Below are 15,358 nucleotides of genomic sequence, written 5' to 3' on the forward strand. Positions count from 1 at the left end.
AATCTCGAATTTCAACTTTCTTAAACTCTCCAGAACGTCAATCTCCTCGGTCAAGCTCAAATGTTACAAGATCTTCCTCTTGTTCTTCCATTGCTTCCAGCGATGAACGGGCGCTCTTCCATGATATAAATCGCTCCCCTGTGATCCTCGGCATCTGTGCAATGGATATCAAAGCCAGATCAAAGGCCATGAGAGAAATACTCACGCGACTGGTTGGGAGAGCCCACGGCGCCATCGAAGTCAAAGTTTTCGGTGATAAGGTTATTCTTGACGAGGGTATGTTCTCTCCCTCTTTTGCTGTTCCTTAATACCGTCACTGCCTACTCACGCTCCTGTCAGATGTCGAAAATTGGCCCCGTTGTGATGTACTCATCTCTTTTTTTTCTACCGATTTCCCCCTAGACAAGGCCATATCTTACGTCAAACTGCGTCACCCCTTTTGCATCAACGACCTTCTACCGCAAGCTTTACTATGGGATCGTCGTTTGGTCGGAGCTATTCTCGACCATCTGCAGGTCCCGACACCTAAGCGACTAGAGGTTTCTCGCGATGGTGGTCCTCAAGTTGATGCAGAACTCAAAGACGCGATGTGCAAGAAGCTTGGTGTCACATTGGGTGGCTTTAGAGTGACCCCTGAAGTTTCACTTCGCCAAGATGGAAATGCCATCGTCATTGACGGTCAGGTCCTGGAGAAACCCTTCGTGGAAAAACCTGTGAGCGGTGAGGACCACAACGTTTATATTTATTTTCGTGGCGGTGGAGGGCGCCGCCTCTTTAGGAAGGTATGCATCGGTTTAACGGGCCTCCTACACGTTCCTCGACTTATCTCTTCTGCTACTAGGTCGGAAATAAGTCAAGTGACCTTGATCCTTCATTGAATCATCCGCGGACGGACGGATCATATATCTACGAGGAGTTTATCGACGTCGATAACTCTGAAGACATCAAGGTTTACACGGTCGGCAAGGACTACTTTCACGCTGAAACTCGGAAGTCCCCTGTGGTTGATGGCGTTGTCCGCCGAAACACGGAAGGCAAGGAGATTCGGTTTGTCACTCAGTCATTTGTAAGCCCGTCGCTCATCGACGAATTAGGTTTATTACCCATTTGAGTGAAAAGGAGAAGATGTATGCGGCGAAAATATGTCAAGCATTTGGTCAGAACGTTTGCGGCTTCGACATGCTTCGATGTGAAGGAGGCAAGAAAACTCAGATTATCGATGTCAATGGATGGAGCTTCGTCAAGGGAAATGAGGGTTATTATGGTGAGCGAACATGCAACATCCATGTCTAGTCGGCTTTATGTCTGATTATCGCCACTTAGACAAGGCTGCCGAGATCTTGGCTAACCTCTGCATCCATGTGTCATCCTCGCCAGAACGCCCGATACCCTCAGCAGACACCACAACCAAGGGACAGCCACCGACATGGATCCTCAAGGCAAATGTAACAGTCTTCCGACATGCCGACCGCACGCCCAAACAGAAGTTGAAATTTAATTTCCCTATTGGTGACGTATGGACACAGCCTTTCGTTCGGCTACTCAATGGAGAGAAAGAGGAAATAATCCTTCGTGAGACATCTCAACTGAATCTCATCGCCCAAGCAGTCGAGGAGGCAAAAGCTCTGGGTGCGAGTGGCGATGACCTCGCGAAGCTCACGCAGCTCAATACTGCGCTCTTCAACAAGATAAATTTTCCTGGGACGAAAGCGCAGCTAAAGCCAGTGTATTCGAAGAGACAGGCTGGACAGGCAAGGAAGTTAACGAAGCTGACACTGGTCTTCAAATGGGGCGGTGAAGTACGTCGACTCTTGTACCATTCACTGTTGATGCGAATTTCTCGGCACAGTTCACGCATTCAGCAAGATACCAATCCCGCGACCTGGGAGAAAATATGAAAAAAGATCTGACTATTATGAGTAAGTACATCAAGATGAGGAGGATGGTACAGTTGACCTTTGTGTTTAGATAAAGAGGCTCTTCAGAATGTCAAGGTTCGTTTGCGATTTGCCTATGGAGATAGTGATATTCTAAAGTTACCATCCAGATCTATACCTCTTCCGAGCGTCGCGTGATTGCATCTGCCGAGATTTTTGCTGCAGCACTCGTCGACAACGTCTCTTCAAGTTTTTCCGCTTCTTCGTCGACTCCTCGCAGCTCCCTTTCCTCCCGCTCCTCTCAAGATGGAAGATTGAGCTCGCAAGGGGTAACACCTCCGGAATTGATCATCCGTAAAGACCTTCTCGACGACTCTAATGCAGCCAAGGACTTGATGGACGACGTGAAAAAGCGCCTTAAGATATTGCTAAGACCCGGCGAGCCTGAGAAGCGTCCTGAGCTCACTTGGCCAAAGAGCATGAAAAAGGAACCGGTCGAAGTTGTCAAGGTCCGTCGACGCATTGCACATGTAGAGGTAATTCGAATGCTCACGCTATATCATTAGGAGGTCATCGAACTTTTAAGCTCCTTCCGGGCAATCATGCGTAAGAATTTCGAGACCATGGATGTAGACACGATTCAAGAGCGATGGTATAAAAATTTATCGACATTTGAGCAATGTCAGGCTTACGGATATCTGTAGGTGTTGTGGTGACGAACCTTGGTTGTTCAAGGAGCGTTGGGACAAACTGTTTGAGGATTTCTGCGATGTCGAACAAAAGAAGTTTGACCCCTCTCGTGTAAGCGCCTTGTAATGTGCACTCACCTGGTGACTGATCTATGTTGATCTTGCAGGTCTCTGAGCTTTACGATACCATCAAGTATTGCGCACTGCACCACCGAACGTTCCTGTTCTCCATCTTCGACCAAAACGCTGGCCATGGCCAGGATCCGAGCCAGACTCAAGACCGCAAGTTGCATGAACTTTACGGGCGTGCTAAAGCTCTATTTGATCTAGTGGCGCCACAGGAATACGGCATTGAAGCTGATGAAAAGTGTGACTTGACAAACCATGATTTGTTTGTATGAAGTTGAACTTTGTACAGGGAGCAGATTGGCGTTCTAACTTCATTACCACTACTTCGGAAAGTCGTAGAAGATCTCGAGGCTGCACGAAACAATGGTGCCAGTTCCTTGACCCTTTATTTCACCAAAGAAAGCCATATTCATACGCTTGTCAATCTCGTGCTACATTCCGGCCTACCGATTGCGAATAGGCGGATACCCGAGTTGGATTATTGTGTAAGTTCAATTCATATCTGAGTCTGGAAGGTGAGCTGATAAAGGATTCTTTGTAGTCCCATATCACGTAGGGTAATTCATTGTGTCCGTTTGCCGACTAACCTCCCCCCTAGGTTTGAACTCTACGAGCGCAACTTTGGACGCGGGAATTCTGATAAGGAATATTCGATCAGACTGTCCCTTAGTGAAGGTGCTCACTCGTCGAACGTCCTGGACTCCACTTTGGATGCACGCCATTCTTTAAACGTACAGCCTCGAAGGTGACAAATTTCAGTGATCATTAAATCCGCCTTATGAAGCTAATGACTTTGTAGAAAATTGACGCAGCACCTTCCATACAGCCTCGTCATCGAGAAACTCTCTAAGAATTTCGGTAAAATTAAGGAGGTATGTTCCACCATTAATGTACTGGAACACATCTCACGTACAAGTGACACAAGCAGGACGATGACACGGGAACAGATACTCCATTCGAAGCGAATAACTTACGCGGGCATTTCCCCAGTATCAACGATACTAATAGCAGCAGTGACGATAGATGAACGCCCTCACTTGGAGTTATAGACTCCGAGGTGGCGTCCGAACCATGATGAATACGTCTATCGCGAAAAATTGCGCCTTAATCGGACTATATTATTATATCCCCTGTAGTAAGTTTGCGTACAATAGGTGTGCGGATGACTAGTATACCATACTTCATATAGTAGCTCGTGATAACCACTGGTGCTCATTTTGAATCTTCTGTGTGGACAGAAAGGGCCCCGAGTACCTCTTCAACTTCGTTTGGTTTCAAAGGGGTGAACTGTAACGAGTGGATCTTCTTTGAACCTGAAGTGTCATAGAGAGCACTGGGAGATTGAGATAGCTCTGCAGATTGCTTTGCTAACGTCGCAAAAGACGTTCGATTATCGCGATAGCTGTATACAATGTGAATATTATTATCTAGAGTGGCGAGGCTTATGGTCACTTACAGCCTACGAAACTATCAGCAAAGGCAACTCTCGGGACGTTTGTAACTCACTTGAAAGCTTCTTTGTTCAAGGCATCTTCTTCGTGGAGCTTGTCTAGAGTGGGCTCCTTGAACGTGCTCTTCATAAAATGCAAAACATGATGTATCTGATGTTCTTTGGGTCTGGACACGCGTATTAGCTCCTAGTCAACCTGCAGCAGAACTTGAACGTTATGAACCTCCATGGTCGGAATCGAGGTGCAAGACTGTAAGCTCCAGTCCGAGGGTCGACGAGGGGATGGAAAATGTCCGTCAAGAACCGTACCGTCGGGGGTCGTTCAGGATAGTCGTTAGAAAATGATATGATGAACTTCAGCACAGAATCCTGGTAGTATCCTGACAAGAATATGAAACCGAACGGCGCACCAGTGAGTGCTGAGAATGCTGACCTTTGTGTACAAAGAGAACAGCATCCCACATCAGGGTGTTCTCCGCGGAAGGAGTAATGTACATGCCAGTTGGACAATGATTGATGTTTCTCAGCGATGCATACTGGAAGTTGAGAGTGGCACGGGTCGCTGGACTTATGATGGATCCATGTACTGAGTCTGCAGCTTGGACGATCTTTGTTGAAACGCTCCTGCCTTTGGCAAGACTAAGGTCGATTGTGGGGGAAGGAACGAGAGTGGCACTCGGCATGTCTATGGTGTCGAAAGGCAACCTGCTTTCATACGATTCTAATCGACAACAAAGCTAAGTGAGGGCAGGTCGGAGTAAGGTGAGCACCACCAGTGCAATATTTGATATCTCAATTGACAGATAACCTGATGAGGGTAACTTTAGGCTAAGTACTAATGAGATTTGCTAATGGTTGTTCACTAGGGACGCCGTCCCGGATCCTCCGTGTGCGGGACGGTGACCTTAGTATACAATCCAACACGCAAACCGAGACAAGCTCGACTTCAGGGTTAAAATCATCTATGGTAACCACCTTTATACCTAGGTCCACTGTTCCCCCGTCCATGTCCCCGGTCCCGGTCCCTGTCTTTGTCCCACTCTCGCGAATCTCGTTCGCTGCCGCTCTCGGTCACGACCTGGGTCTCTACGAGAATACTCACCATCCCGATCTCTAGCATTATTTGACGCTCCACGTATGCGGTAAGACTCTGGTTCCTTTGATGGACCGTGGTGGTCACCGTTCCGCCGTCGAGGACTGCGGTGAGGGTTATCTCCTAACCTATCAAGAAGACTCTTGCGAGGTGGATCTGGTGGAGGTAGCATGAACTGGCGTCCGACGTCCTTCATCGAATTGCCAAATTTTAAAGCCTTTCGACCATTTGATGCAGGTTTGTCATTCCCGCGGTTCTTCATGTTACGGGGATTATTGAACCAGTCCCCCGTGTCATCATCTTCTTGATCTCTGAACCTCTTTGCCATCTTCTCCTTGTCTTTGTTTTTCGCTTGTTTTCCAACATTTGTAGGTGCATCCATACCCCAGTCATCAGGTAAGGTAGGTCTGTCTTCTTCATTCTGCAACTCTCGCGGCCCACGGCGAATGCGAACGGGCTCTGATGCCGGGTCATAAAATGGTCCAGACATAATATTGTGCAGGCTGAAAGCTGAAGGCTCCGTGGGTATGTCAAAGACAAAATCGACCTCGTCGCAATCCTGTAAAACTTTGTCAGAAGATGAGCTAGGACTGGTAAGAACACATACGTCTCCCAGGTGTCCTGGATTTCCACAATTATAACAATACAGCTCCAATGCAATGTATCCCTCGCCTCCTTTTCCGAATCCAAGTTTCTTTTTTTCCTCCCTGGTCTGCATGATTTTTACGCGATCCTCGTCTGCAACGTACTGGTATATTCTCCACAGCGTAGGACATTCCTTGTCGAAGTTGGGACATGAACGGCAAAACATTGAAAATCGAACTGCTATCTTACATTCATCTTGTGAGCTTTTGATGAGCATCGGCCGCAACAATCAACCATATCTTCTGCGAGCCTTGAATGCGAGAAACGATTTGGGCAGGTCTGAAACCCGTAAGACTGGATGTGAGATAGTTTACAAAAATTTCACCTTGTTAATATGACCTTTCATGCCACAAGTGTAGCAAGTCTTGCTAATAGGACAGCTCCGCGTCGAATGTTCGTCACGAGCACCACAAGTCAAACACTTTGAAGTGGGATGAGCAACATTAGACCAAGGCACTGAAAAAACTGACCACTTGAATCGGACATTCATACGTCTTATGCTCGCCCTCTGCACCGCAATTCTTGCATACAAAACGCGATGGTTTAGTGTGAGCAGCTTCCTCTACTTCCGTATCGAAGTATCGAACGAGCCCAGGTGCCTACGGAAGACATGAGCGACTTCTCGTGATCATAACTACTGATGGCTGCACCTTCCTATCTTCATAGTCAAGATATTCAATGTAATCTTCCTCCTCGGAATCAATGGGTAGTTGGGGAATAATTTCAACCGGCACTGTACTATCCTCGCCAATGCTCAAGATAGAAACATGAGAGGGTAGTAAAAGTCGGTCTGCTGCACTTGTGGAACTTTCTGGTCGGGAATTTGAAGTTTGTGTAGGCTCTGTAGCCACGGGAGCAGGGGTAGCGTCAAAGAAGAATAGTTCCTGGTCAGAAGGTGCTGGGGCTGGTGAGCGACGTTTTGGAGACGCTGATCGCCTTCGGGAAACAGTTTCAGCGCGAGGATCTGCGGTACTTCGACACTCGAGAGACTGATTTCTCGAGCTGGTAACACCATCGCATGTAGGACCTTTGGACTTTCTCCCTTTTCGTGGCTTCCGCTTTGACTTGTGCGAGGATGAATCTTCCTGATTGAGAGAGACCGTAGGTATTTCTCCGTCGGATAATATCTCGATGGAATCTGGTGATGGAGAAGAAACCGTGAGGTCTATAATTTCAGGCATTATAATAGCGGATAACCACGATGGCAAGGTCTTGCATATAAAGGTGCAAAAATGCGTAAAAATGTGTTGTAACTTGTTGCACCTTCAAGGAAACAACGCGGGCTGCAATTGCACCCGCCTTGTGCAGACCACACAGGTTCAGCACCATACGTGGTACTTGGACAGAGATTATGATTGCAACTCTTCTGCTAATCGCATCTAGAGTTGTACAGTACACATATACCGGGGACTTGCAGACCTACTAGTACTTTCCTTTCCTCACATATCGGACTCATCATACTTAAATATGCTTGTCCGATTGCAAGCAATGTGTCCAAATTCTCCAGATAGAAATCGTTGTATTTAAGACGGTGCATGTTGAATACATTGTGGCTTGTAGTGCTATTGCTACAGGTTGTTGAAACTGAAGGGATATATATAATAGTGTTGCGATACAGTGCAAATGATGCGTTCACGATACAACTCACGGCAGTGTGGTAGTGTCTTAATGACTATAATCATATCTTTTGGAAAATCGTCAATATTATAGTCAGGGATTAGTTGCAACAAACCACACCCACTTCTTGTAGAACGTCTCAGAGTCTGAAGGGACGGTCTAAAGATTCATAAATCAATCGAGTTGTTGCTAAATGAATGGGATCAAAACAAACCCCATCTCTTGCACCGCGACCTTTCCGCCCCTGTTTCTCAAGTTCTCGGCGGTATTCACGGTCCTCTCTGAGCCACTGCAGAGCAGTGTTGTATAATGTGGGAGATTGACTTAGAGGACCGTTGGTAAAGCCTGACGGCCATGCAGTGGGTTCTGTGTCAAAGGAACCGAAACGCATGTGGGCGACGTGAGTAGGGAATGAATTGAGTCCGTCAAAGATATGTGTTGCGTCTGTGAATATTTAATTAATGCTGAAAAACTAAAGAATTTCTGACTCACATATAATGGTAGCTCCACGAGCGATACTATCGTTTCGGAGGAACGTAAGTAACTCGTCACGAACCATGACATCAAGGTCGACAGTGACCTGCACGCGCGTCGATAAGACAACCTCACAAATACGGCCTGAAAGAACGTACTTCATCTAAGAGAAGAACATCCCATGGTGCCATGAGGCCCATGCAAAGTTGGACGCGGCGACGTTCTCCATCGGAAATTGCGTGCATATGCCAGTCTAAGTCCACATCTAGAATGTTTAGAAGTTTGTCTCTCCTTTCCTTGTGTCTATATCCTCCCACGGAGTCTAAGAAGGTGGATACCACAATATCACTCCGGACTACTGGATTCATTGCCCTGGAGAAGAGGAAAATTGAACCTTGGATGACGAATTACGGTTGTGATGAGAACAGGAAATCACCGACCACTCTGTACCCAAGAAGGTAACGCCGGGCGGTGAATCTCTGAACACATCCAGGCCTTTGATACGTATCTCAGCATCTTTGACTAGTCTTTTACCCGCCAAAATCTGCAGAAGGGTAGATTTCCCGGCTGGGTAAAAGATCAGTAAGGCGGCAAGGGTGGTAAGGGACCGCTTACCTCCATTGGCGCCAACCAAGATTGTTCGGGACCCAGGTGGGAGATGAAAAGTGATGTTATCCAAGGAAGAAGGCTCATGAGGAACATGATGGTAAGTCAGATGGTCGACTGCGACTACATACTCAGCGAGTTCAGACATTGGGAGAAGCAACAAACAGAGTAAATAACTAAATTAAATTAATAAATGTTTTCAAGCTCGTGGGTATTAGAAGCACAAAGCCTGGGCGTCGTTGGTAACCCATAAAAGTAAGCTTGTGCTTGTATAATAGACAAGTCATGAGTATCACACCGTGTTCCTGGTTCGCTGGCAAATATCAGATCGTGGGAAGACGCTCGTCACTAGGCTTGCCTTTCAACTTGGCTATTGCAGGCCATCTTTCTCATCTTCCACCATCGTTGCTTGCAGTGAGCAGCTGTGGTAGGAATTTAATAGATCCAATTATCGAAACGAAATCCGGTTTTAAATTTCGTCAAATCACACTCATTTAAATTTACTGTTTCTCTTTTCTACTTCTCTCTGCAGTCTGCAGATCATGTTCCTAGATACAAGACAATGTGTCACTTGTCCTACAGCTCCTCCATCTTGCACTTGCTCAGCCGATCAGAGCTGCATCCAGATAACTAGGTATGTTCGTTCCATCAGTAATTCTCATTATATTTGACCACCGACGTCGTACTAGAACTTGCAATGCCTGCCCAACATCCACTTGCCAGGCGAAGACCACTGCCACGTCTAGTAACGATGGTGGTGTCAGTTCAGGCGCACTCGCAGGCGCAGTCATTGCCATCGTTCTGGTCCTTGTAGGGGCTTTGGTACTCTATTTCTGGTACCGTCGTCGTGCCAGTTCCCGTAAGGCCCTAGAGCAGGCTCAGGAAACCAAGGACGAAGCTCCCGCCCCTGCAGAAGCAGTCCTCAATCGCCCAGATCCCACCGAAAAGCCACAACCACCGATGCCTTCCGACCCCAACACCGCTAGAGTGTTCATTTCAGCTTCGGACAGCGTCATCGACCTCGATCCGCAATCTCGGGGTCCATCCGTGACTGGCACTGCATCTCTCAATGTTCCTACTCCTCAACCCAATCCCTTTGACGATGGTAACTCTATACAGACTACGTCAACGGGTACAAATGGCACAAACGTCATCCCTATTGCCTTGGTATCCCCTGGCTCTGCATCAGCTAATTCTGTGACACCTTCATGGCCTTCGGGATCTGCTGCGACTTCTTCTCCCGTCCGGCCCGCTCGGGCACCCGACCTGTCCTTGAATGACAATGCTTCTGCAGTGTCTGACGAATCTTTGCGTGGTCCAAACCCGCGTTACGCACAGAGTCAGCGCTCAGGATCGTCGAGGATGTCATACATGTCCAACGCCAGCTACTCCAGCGATTTCCTAAATGAAGCACCAATGATTATCACACAAGGCCAAGGTGTTCGGCAGGTCTTGGGAGTCGTCAAGGCAGAAGTTATCCAGACCCCTGGTCCATCCACACCCGTATCATCACATTTATCCGTGAACAGTATTCCGTCTGTTGTTTCTCGCCCTTCCATTCGTTCACCCCTTGCAGCCAGCTCTTTTGGCCCCGCTGATGCCTTGGACGAGACAGAAGAAGAGCCTAATACATCGCAGCGCACCGACCCGTTCGGGGATCATCACGAATTTGAAGTCCACGGTGACATTTTAAACCAATCACGCCCAGTGTCGGAAGTTTCACTCCAATTACCCCGTCTCCCGTGGTCTACTAATAGCGGAGAGAGTCGTCCATCCAGCGTCAGCACTCAGGCCGGGTCTATTATAGATATCAGCAGTGCCACGCGTGTCAATGTTGGTTTACTGTGCCAAAAGAACCCCGAGAAGTCGCCCAGGACAACCATGGGTAGACTGGTATCACCGGCTTCGGCACAGACCTCCCGCCAGCCAACATTCCTAGAGGAACAGCAGCAATTAGCCTTGGCACACGCACATGCACAAGCCCGTGCCCAGGGCTTGGATCGCAAGCGAATCTCAGGCTCCTCGGTTGTTTCTGCTACCTCAACGCGGGCAGACTCTATTCTCGAGTCATTCCCCTTCGTCCCTCCTTCGCCCATTTCATCACTTCCTGTCCGTTCTCCGCCTCGTTCTCCTCTACATCAACGGTTCTCTGCTACACAGTCACATCCTCCAGTCTTTGAGGCAGCACCTCTTTCACCATCCTCTGCACAGGTGCAGGATATTACTCCTCCAGACGTACCAGAACCCGCAGAGACGCAACTGCCCCCGTTAGACCCCCCTCCCAGCCGCCGGACCTTGGGACTGTCCACAGTTTCCCAGGTTTCCACGGCATCATCTGGTCTTGGGCCGTTCCCATTCCAGATTGATTCTGGAAGCAATGATGGTAGCACATCACTATCTGCTTTTCAAGGACGTCAAAGAGCCAGCTTGGACACACTGGCACTGATGAGTGATTTGTCTTCATATCCTCTTAGCTACGACCGAGATGAACGAGAAAGCTTTTCTCGACAAATTACTAAGGGTTGAAGAGCCGGTAACCGTGTGCTTTCACTATGGATGCCGCGCTTCTGGACCGCTTCGACCAGCTGGTCTGACGGGGTTGGGTTAGGGTTGTGTACATGAATTGTTGTATTCTGGACTTTCTCCTATGCTTGGTGTGGGCTTTAGCGCTCTCGATATTTCGGAAGGGTTTATCTAGGTGGTGCTTACAATTTCGCTTGCCAAGCTCTGCTTCTTCGCTGAACGATTTTCTTTTTACCTAGTGGAAGGGATTTCATTCTTTGGTCCGTGTTAGTCATTTATTTATACAATTTTATGTCTTTAAGCTGCAATGTTGGCTAATTCTGTTTTGTGACGAAAATGTCACATTGCAATGTCATCACACCTTACAATAAAGCGGCAGCGCTGAAGCTGAAGGTAGATCCATCACCGTGAGCGTAACGGTATACATATTAGTCTCTTGCAGTCATCATGGATAGAGAGGTCCGACAACTGGTGGAGATGGTAAGACCCGGTTCCGTGATTCCAGCCCAGCACCATGTTAACTGGCTGGTAGGGTGCATCGGAGGCACAAGCTCAGGCTGCTCTTCGTCGGTACAAAGATGTGATGCAAGCAGCCGAGCGGATCTTCGAAGGCGAATTCGTCGACGTAGAAGAGACGGATGAAGATGTTAGTATGGAATCTACTGCTCCAGTAGCGCCCGTCACTCCATCACGAACGCCGCGTAGTGTTGTATGTAACTCATTGCTATTCAGGAAATGGTCTTCATCAGTTTTGGTTAGACACCAGATGAGGACGAGGATGAGGATGGAGAAGGGGAAGATGACAATGACATAGACATGGATGAAGATGAAGACGAGGGTGAGTGACTTCCTGGGTAGTTCGCTCCCATGTATCAATCGACTTTCAGCGGATGACTATGTCGATTATGACTCTGATTACGACGAGAAGGCCAAAACTGTCGTCGAAGCCGATCCGTACGCTGGCGAGTACACTTTTGTGTTTTTGTCCCTTCGGTGTTTTTGATGGTTTTGAAGGTGTCTTCTTCTCGAAGGACCGTCGCGAAGAAGTTATAGAAGTCGAAGAGGAACCTGAGACAGCCTTCATGCCGGATACTAACGAGCAGGTGAAGATTATGACTCAGGGTCAGTGGATGAAGGGTTGTCCAGAGGGCGGCGAGCAGGGTTTCTTGTTCGGTCTCTACAACGAGCTAAGCAGCGGTGACTGCCTTTGCCCCCAATCATGTGGATATAGGATCCAGAGATCCAAGAGTAACTTCTTCGCTATCTTTGTGCGTAAAGCTGTTTTCTTTACAAAGCTGAGAGCTGATTTGCATCCAGGCAGATTTCTTGCTGTACGTTCGACATCTTCGCCGTGTTGTAAAGCGCACTTGTCCTTCATGCAAGGCGGATTTTTGTTTCGCATGCGGAGAACCTATCAACACTGGAAGCAATCGTGACACTTCCTCTGCGGTTGATGATAATCTATTCCATTGTTCCAATCTGCAAGGCGTTATATTGGGGATCGGGCTCGCTATGTTGGAATCCACCTTCTCTGAGCAGCGTCAACAAACCTCCGAAGAGAGTTCTCAGAAATTAAAAACGAACAAGAGACGGAAGACCGATTTGCACTCTTCTTCGTCTACTCCGAAAGGAGACGATGACGAAGATGATAGCTATTATATGTCTTTGCCAGTGGGGAAGAAGTCGAAAGGAGGCGTTGGTTATGCTGGAGATGTGAAGGAAGATGTGAGTTTTCATGTGAACATCATCAGTAATTATTTTCTGAGAAGATGCAAGACTTCTGGCCAACTAGAAGCTCAGGCCATCCAGCGTCTCAAAGATGAGAAGATCGGTACGATACTTTCTCAAATCCGTGAATATCTTCCGTCTCTGCGCCGAGAAGGGGGCGCACGAACCAGCGACTACATGGTTCACCCTACGGCACTTGCGCATCTTCGCAGACGCTTTAATTATCTTTGCACCACTCTACTCAGGAATGATTCCCTCTCAGACATGTCAGATCGTTCTGTGCTGTACTTTGAGTTATTTGAATGGCTCGAGGTAGTACATTATCAAATCATACATTCAACTGCATTGATTGACGCCTCACTACAGACTATATCCAACCATGAAGCATTGGCAAGTATGATGGCAATGCCGATCATGGTAGTTTCCTCTGTGAAATCCGTCGCACCCAAGAAAGTAGCGAAGGGTAAGGCACCCATACGGGAACGAACTATCATCTATGAAGGTAGTGCTGGCCCCCGAGAACTCTTGGAAGCAATTGTCATCCAAGCGCAAGCTGCCATCAAGGGATTGGAAGGCATTAAGACACCTGACCCAGAGGTGCTTGAGATGACGGAGGAGCAGAAACGCATGACATCGTCCGCAAAGGGCAAGGAGAGAGAATTGACCCCTTCTTTGTCTGATGAAAACCATAGGCTGCTCTTGTTTTGTCAACGGATCTTGGCGACTGCAAGTGCCATCGATCGCTCACTGCGCGAAACTAAAGGCGACGCATTTGTTGACCGATTACACGCTGCACTGCCAAAGATATCATCGGAACCGTTTGATCATTCGTTGATTACTCTCGCTACGTCAGATGAGGCACGGAAAAAGGCTTACGTCGACTGGGCTACTCAAGTTCGATTCGAATATTGTGACCTTACTGTTCCAAAAGAAGAAGACAAGAAAGGAGCAGTAGAGGAGAGCTTGCCCCATTACAAGTTCTACTATAATAGCGAGGCTCGAATGCTTGCCACCTCGGACATCCCTAAGCGTTCTCTAGCTATCGCAAAAGAGGTTTTGTGGGGTTTCTTTCGTCAAGGTTTTTTGACTTAGTAGATCACGCAGCTCGCTGTTTTGACGACGAATCTACCTGTTGCATGGGATTCCTCGGTCTTCTTGAGAGTTGACGAGAATCGGGTAGACATTATCAAGGCGCTCATCATAGGTCCAGAAGGAACTCCGTCAGTACCTTTTTCTCGCTCTCTTGAGCTTCTTTTATCTTTGTTTTCTAGGTATCAAGATGGCTGGTGGGTCACTCACAAAACAAATTTCTCCTGCTCAGAGATTATGCAGTTTCTTGTTTGATATTTTCCTCGGGCCAAATTATAACCAAGCTCCTCCAAGCGTCAAATACATGACGGTGAGTGACTGCCTTGGCTCGAGCATTTATGTAGCTGAGATTCCGTGGTAGACCAACGGTGGAAAGTACCGGTTCAATCCTAATCTCTACGCAGTGAGTGCAAAGACCTAGGAAGTGATCCGTTCCCATCGTTTTTCAGGATGGCAAAGTCTGCCTGTCTCTTCTCGGTACGTGGTCTGGACCTGGGTGGGTTTCTGGAAAGTCGACATTGCTACAAGTTTGCGCTCCTCCACTGTCTCTTATCATCTGTGCTCACACCCTGCAGGTCCTTATTTCTATTCAGTCCATGATCCTTTGCGAGGAACCTTATCTTAACGAGCCTGGATGGGCAAACGATGGTGGTACTCCCCAGTCGAGGCAATGTGAGTGGTCAAGCTTGATGATAAGCGTTTTCCTTGACACTTCTTGGCAGACTCTTCCAATGTCCGGAGGATGGTCGTCAAGACTGCGGTAAGATCCATAAATGATCGTCTGCTCTTGTTTCTTACCTTTGATGTTGCAGATGCTTGGTAACCTTAAGAACCCTCCAGAGCCTTTCGGCGATGTGATCCGTACGCACTACCGCCTCAAATCGCAGGCCATCATCACGCAGTTAGACAAGTGGCTCGTGCTGGATGACGGTAAAGCAACTATTGGCGACTCGTTCTCCACAAGGCAGGATTCTGGCGGCAGCTCTAATGGCTTTAAGAAAGATGTCGAAGAGATGCAGCAGCTGCTTAGACAGTTGCAGGATGACATGTTTAAGGTCGACAAGTGAGGACCGATGTAAAGCATACCCGGCATGGCAGGACCAGAAGCAGTGAACCCTCATGCATGTATTTAGGTAATCGCTACATGCCATTCGTCGACTTGTATCAATTCATCAAACTCGATTGAAGCGTTGTATTTTATTGTATTAGACCTGTGTGGACATGAATATTTGCACAAGCACGTGTACAGTCGAGAACAATCACATGATAATATCGGTGCCTCACTGGCTCACGCGTTAATGGTGCTTCAAAGCTTCACCTTCTAAGTTCTTGACACTCTCTGTGCCTCTAAAGTCTTTCGTGTTCCAATTTGCAAAGCCTTTGATCAAGGAGTGAAACGGCACAGGCGCCAAGCTCCTTTCATTGATCACCACCAGTT

The 15,358-nt window shown here is 47.7% G+C and overlaps 6 protein-coding genes across 6 annotated transcripts; 3 read left to right on the forward strand and 3 right to left on the reverse strand.

Annotated features, from left to right (window-relative positions):
- Positions 1–161: 161 nt before the first annotated feature.
- On the forward strand, positions 162–3,722 carry EDB93DRAFT_1096138 (histidine phosphatase superfamily-domain-containing protein; the record flags this gene model as incomplete). Its single annotated transcript, XM_041446757.1, has 16 exons — positions 162–276; positions 340–782; positions 842–1,047; positions 1,095–1,264; positions 1,324–1,799; positions 1,850–1,919; positions 1,969–1,994; positions 2,048–2,386; positions 2,444–2,529; positions 2,582–2,678; positions 2,734–2,933; positions 2,985–3,180; positions 3,237–3,247; positions 3,294–3,440; positions 3,495–3,567; positions 3,624–3,722. 16 exons carry the CDS (start codon positions 162–164, stop codon positions 3,720–3,722), a joined length of 2,754 nt encoding a protein of 917 aa, XP_041301274.1.
- EDB93DRAFT_178125 (UBC-like protein) lies at positions 3,596–4,978 on the reverse strand. The gene is made up of 6 exons (XM_041455589.1): positions 4,579–4,978; positions 4,369–4,525; positions 4,202–4,312; positions 4,152–4,154; positions 3,876–4,097; positions 3,596–3,825 (listed from the first exon to the last, which is right to left on the reverse strand). Exons 1-5 carry the CDS (start codon positions 4,826–4,828, stop codon positions 3,908–3,910), a joined length of 711 nt encoding a protein of 236 aa, XP_041301275.1. The 5' UTR covers positions 4,829–4,978; the 3' UTR covers positions 3,596–3,825; positions 3,876–3,907.
- On the reverse strand, positions 4,954–7,240 carry EDB93DRAFT_1185195 (uncharacterized protein). Its single transcript, XM_041450783.1, has 7 exons — positions 6,534–7,240; positions 6,354–6,482; positions 6,209–6,304; positions 6,073–6,162; positions 5,846–6,016; positions 5,221–5,797; positions 4,954–5,195 (listed from the first exon to the last, which is right to left on the reverse strand). Exons 1-7 carry the CDS (start codon positions 7,062–7,064, stop codon positions 5,104–5,106), a joined length of 1,686 nt encoding a protein of 561 aa, XP_041301276.1. The 5' UTR covers positions 7,065–7,240; the 3' UTR covers positions 4,954–5,103.
- Positions 7,241–7,382: 142 nt separating this feature from the next.
- Positions 7,383–8,802, reverse strand: EDB93DRAFT_1185200 (P-loop containing nucleoside triphosphate hydrolase protein). Its single transcript, XM_041450784.1, has 7 exons — positions 8,590–8,802; positions 8,415–8,541; positions 8,133–8,346; positions 7,993–8,080; positions 7,715–7,944; positions 7,625–7,659; positions 7,383–7,567 (listed from the first exon to the last, which is right to left on the reverse strand). The coding sequence occupies exons 1-7, from the start codon at positions 8,726–8,728 to the stop codon at positions 7,549–7,551; spliced, it is 852 nt and encodes a 283-aa protein (XP_041301277.1). The 5' UTR covers positions 8,729–8,802; the 3' UTR covers positions 7,383–7,548.
- Positions 8,803–8,875: 73 nt separating this feature from the next.
- EDB93DRAFT_1235024 (uncharacterized protein) lies at positions 8,876–11,459 on the forward strand. The gene is made up of 2 exons (XM_041451344.1): positions 8,876–9,214; positions 9,270–11,459. Exons 1-2 carry the CDS (start codon positions 9,123–9,125, stop codon positions 11,104–11,106), a joined length of 1,929 nt encoding a protein of 642 aa, XP_041301278.1. The 5' UTR covers positions 8,876–9,122; the 3' UTR covers positions 11,107–11,459.
- A 102-nt stretch (positions 11,460–11,561) lies between these two features.
- Positions 11,562–15,219, forward strand: EDB93DRAFT_1185208 (ubiquitin conjugating enzyme family protein). Its single transcript, XM_041450785.1, has 15 exons — positions 11,562–11,812; positions 11,863–11,941; positions 11,991–12,065; positions 12,118–12,371; positions 12,421–12,828; positions 12,880–13,143; positions 13,198–13,884; positions 13,936–14,051; positions 14,103–14,117; positions 14,164–14,230; positions 14,282–14,323; positions 14,370–14,447; positions 14,496–14,592; positions 14,643–14,680; positions 14,733–15,219. Exons 1-15 carry the CDS (start codon positions 11,687–11,689, stop codon positions 14,985–14,987), a joined length of 2,601 nt encoding a protein of 866 aa, XP_041301279.1. The 5' UTR covers positions 11,562–11,686; the 3' UTR covers positions 14,988–15,219.
- Positions 15,220–15,358: the final 139 nt, after the last annotated feature.

The sequence above is a fragment of the Suillus bovinus genome (assembly GCF_016758785.1).
Source record: "Suillus bovinus strain UH-Sbo-P2 chromosome Unknown EDB93scaffold_136, whole genome shotgun sequence".
Taxonomy (NCBI): Eukaryota; Fungi; Basidiomycota; class Agaricomycetes; order Boletales; family Suillaceae; genus Suillus; species Suillus bovinus.

Coding starts and splice junctions, on each gene's coding strand:
- EDB93DRAFT_178125 (XM_041455589.1), bottom strand. CDS start 4,828: ATGCCGAGTGCCACTCTCGTTCCTTCCCCCACAATCGACCTTAGTCTT. Junction 4,526..4,578: donor TGTTCTCTTTGTACACAAAG/GTCAGCATTCTC, acceptor TATTCTTGTCAG/GATACTACCAGGATTCTGTG. Junction 4,313..4,368: donor CCTCGATTCCGACCATGGAG/GTTCATAACGTT, acceptor ACGCGTGTCCAG/ACCCAAAGAACATCAGATAC.
- EDB93DRAFT_1185195 (XM_041450783.1), bottom strand. CDS start 7,064: ATGCCTGAAATTATAGACCTCACGGTTTCTTCTCCATCACCAGATTCC. Junction 6,305..6,353: donor ATGAATGTCCGATTCAAGTG/GTCAGTTTTTTC, acceptor CCCACTTCAAAG/TGTTTGACTTGTGGTGCTCG. Junction 6,017..6,072: donor CAAAAGCTCACAAGATGAAT/GTAAGATAGCAG, acceptor AACTTCGACAAG/GAATGTCCTACGCTGTGGAG.
- EDB93DRAFT_1185200 (XM_041450784.1), bottom strand. CDS start 8,728: ATGTCTGAACTCGCTGAGTATGTAGTCGCAGTCGACCATCTGACTTAC. Junction 8,347..8,414: donor ACCTTCTTGGGTACAGAGTG/GTCGGTGATTTC, acceptor CCTCTTCTCCAG/GGCAATGAATCCAGTAGTCC. Junction 7,660..7,714: donor GTCGCGGTGCAAGAGATGGG/GTTTGTTTTGAT, acceptor ATGAATCTTTAG/ACCGTCCCTTCAGACTCTGA.
- EDB93DRAFT_1235024 (XM_041451344.1), top strand. CDS start 9,123: ATGTTCCTAGATACAAGACAATGTGTCACTTGTCCTACAGCTCCTCCA. Junction 9,215..9,269: donor AGCTGCATCCAGATAACTAG/GTATGTTCGTTC, acceptor ACGTCGTACTAG/AACTTGCAATGCCTGCCCAA.
- EDB93DRAFT_1185208 (XM_041450785.1), top strand. CDS start 11,687: ATGCAAGCAGCCGAGCGGATCTTCGAAGGCGAATTCGTCGACGTAGAA. Junction 12,066..12,117: donor CGAAGCCGATCCGTACGCTG/GCGAGTACACTT, acceptor ATGGTTTTGAAG/GTGTCTTCTTCTCGAAGGAC. Junction 14,324..14,369: donor TCAATCCTAATCTCTACGCA/GTGAGTGCAAAG, acceptor ATCGTTTTTCAG/GATGGCAAAGTCTGCCTGTC.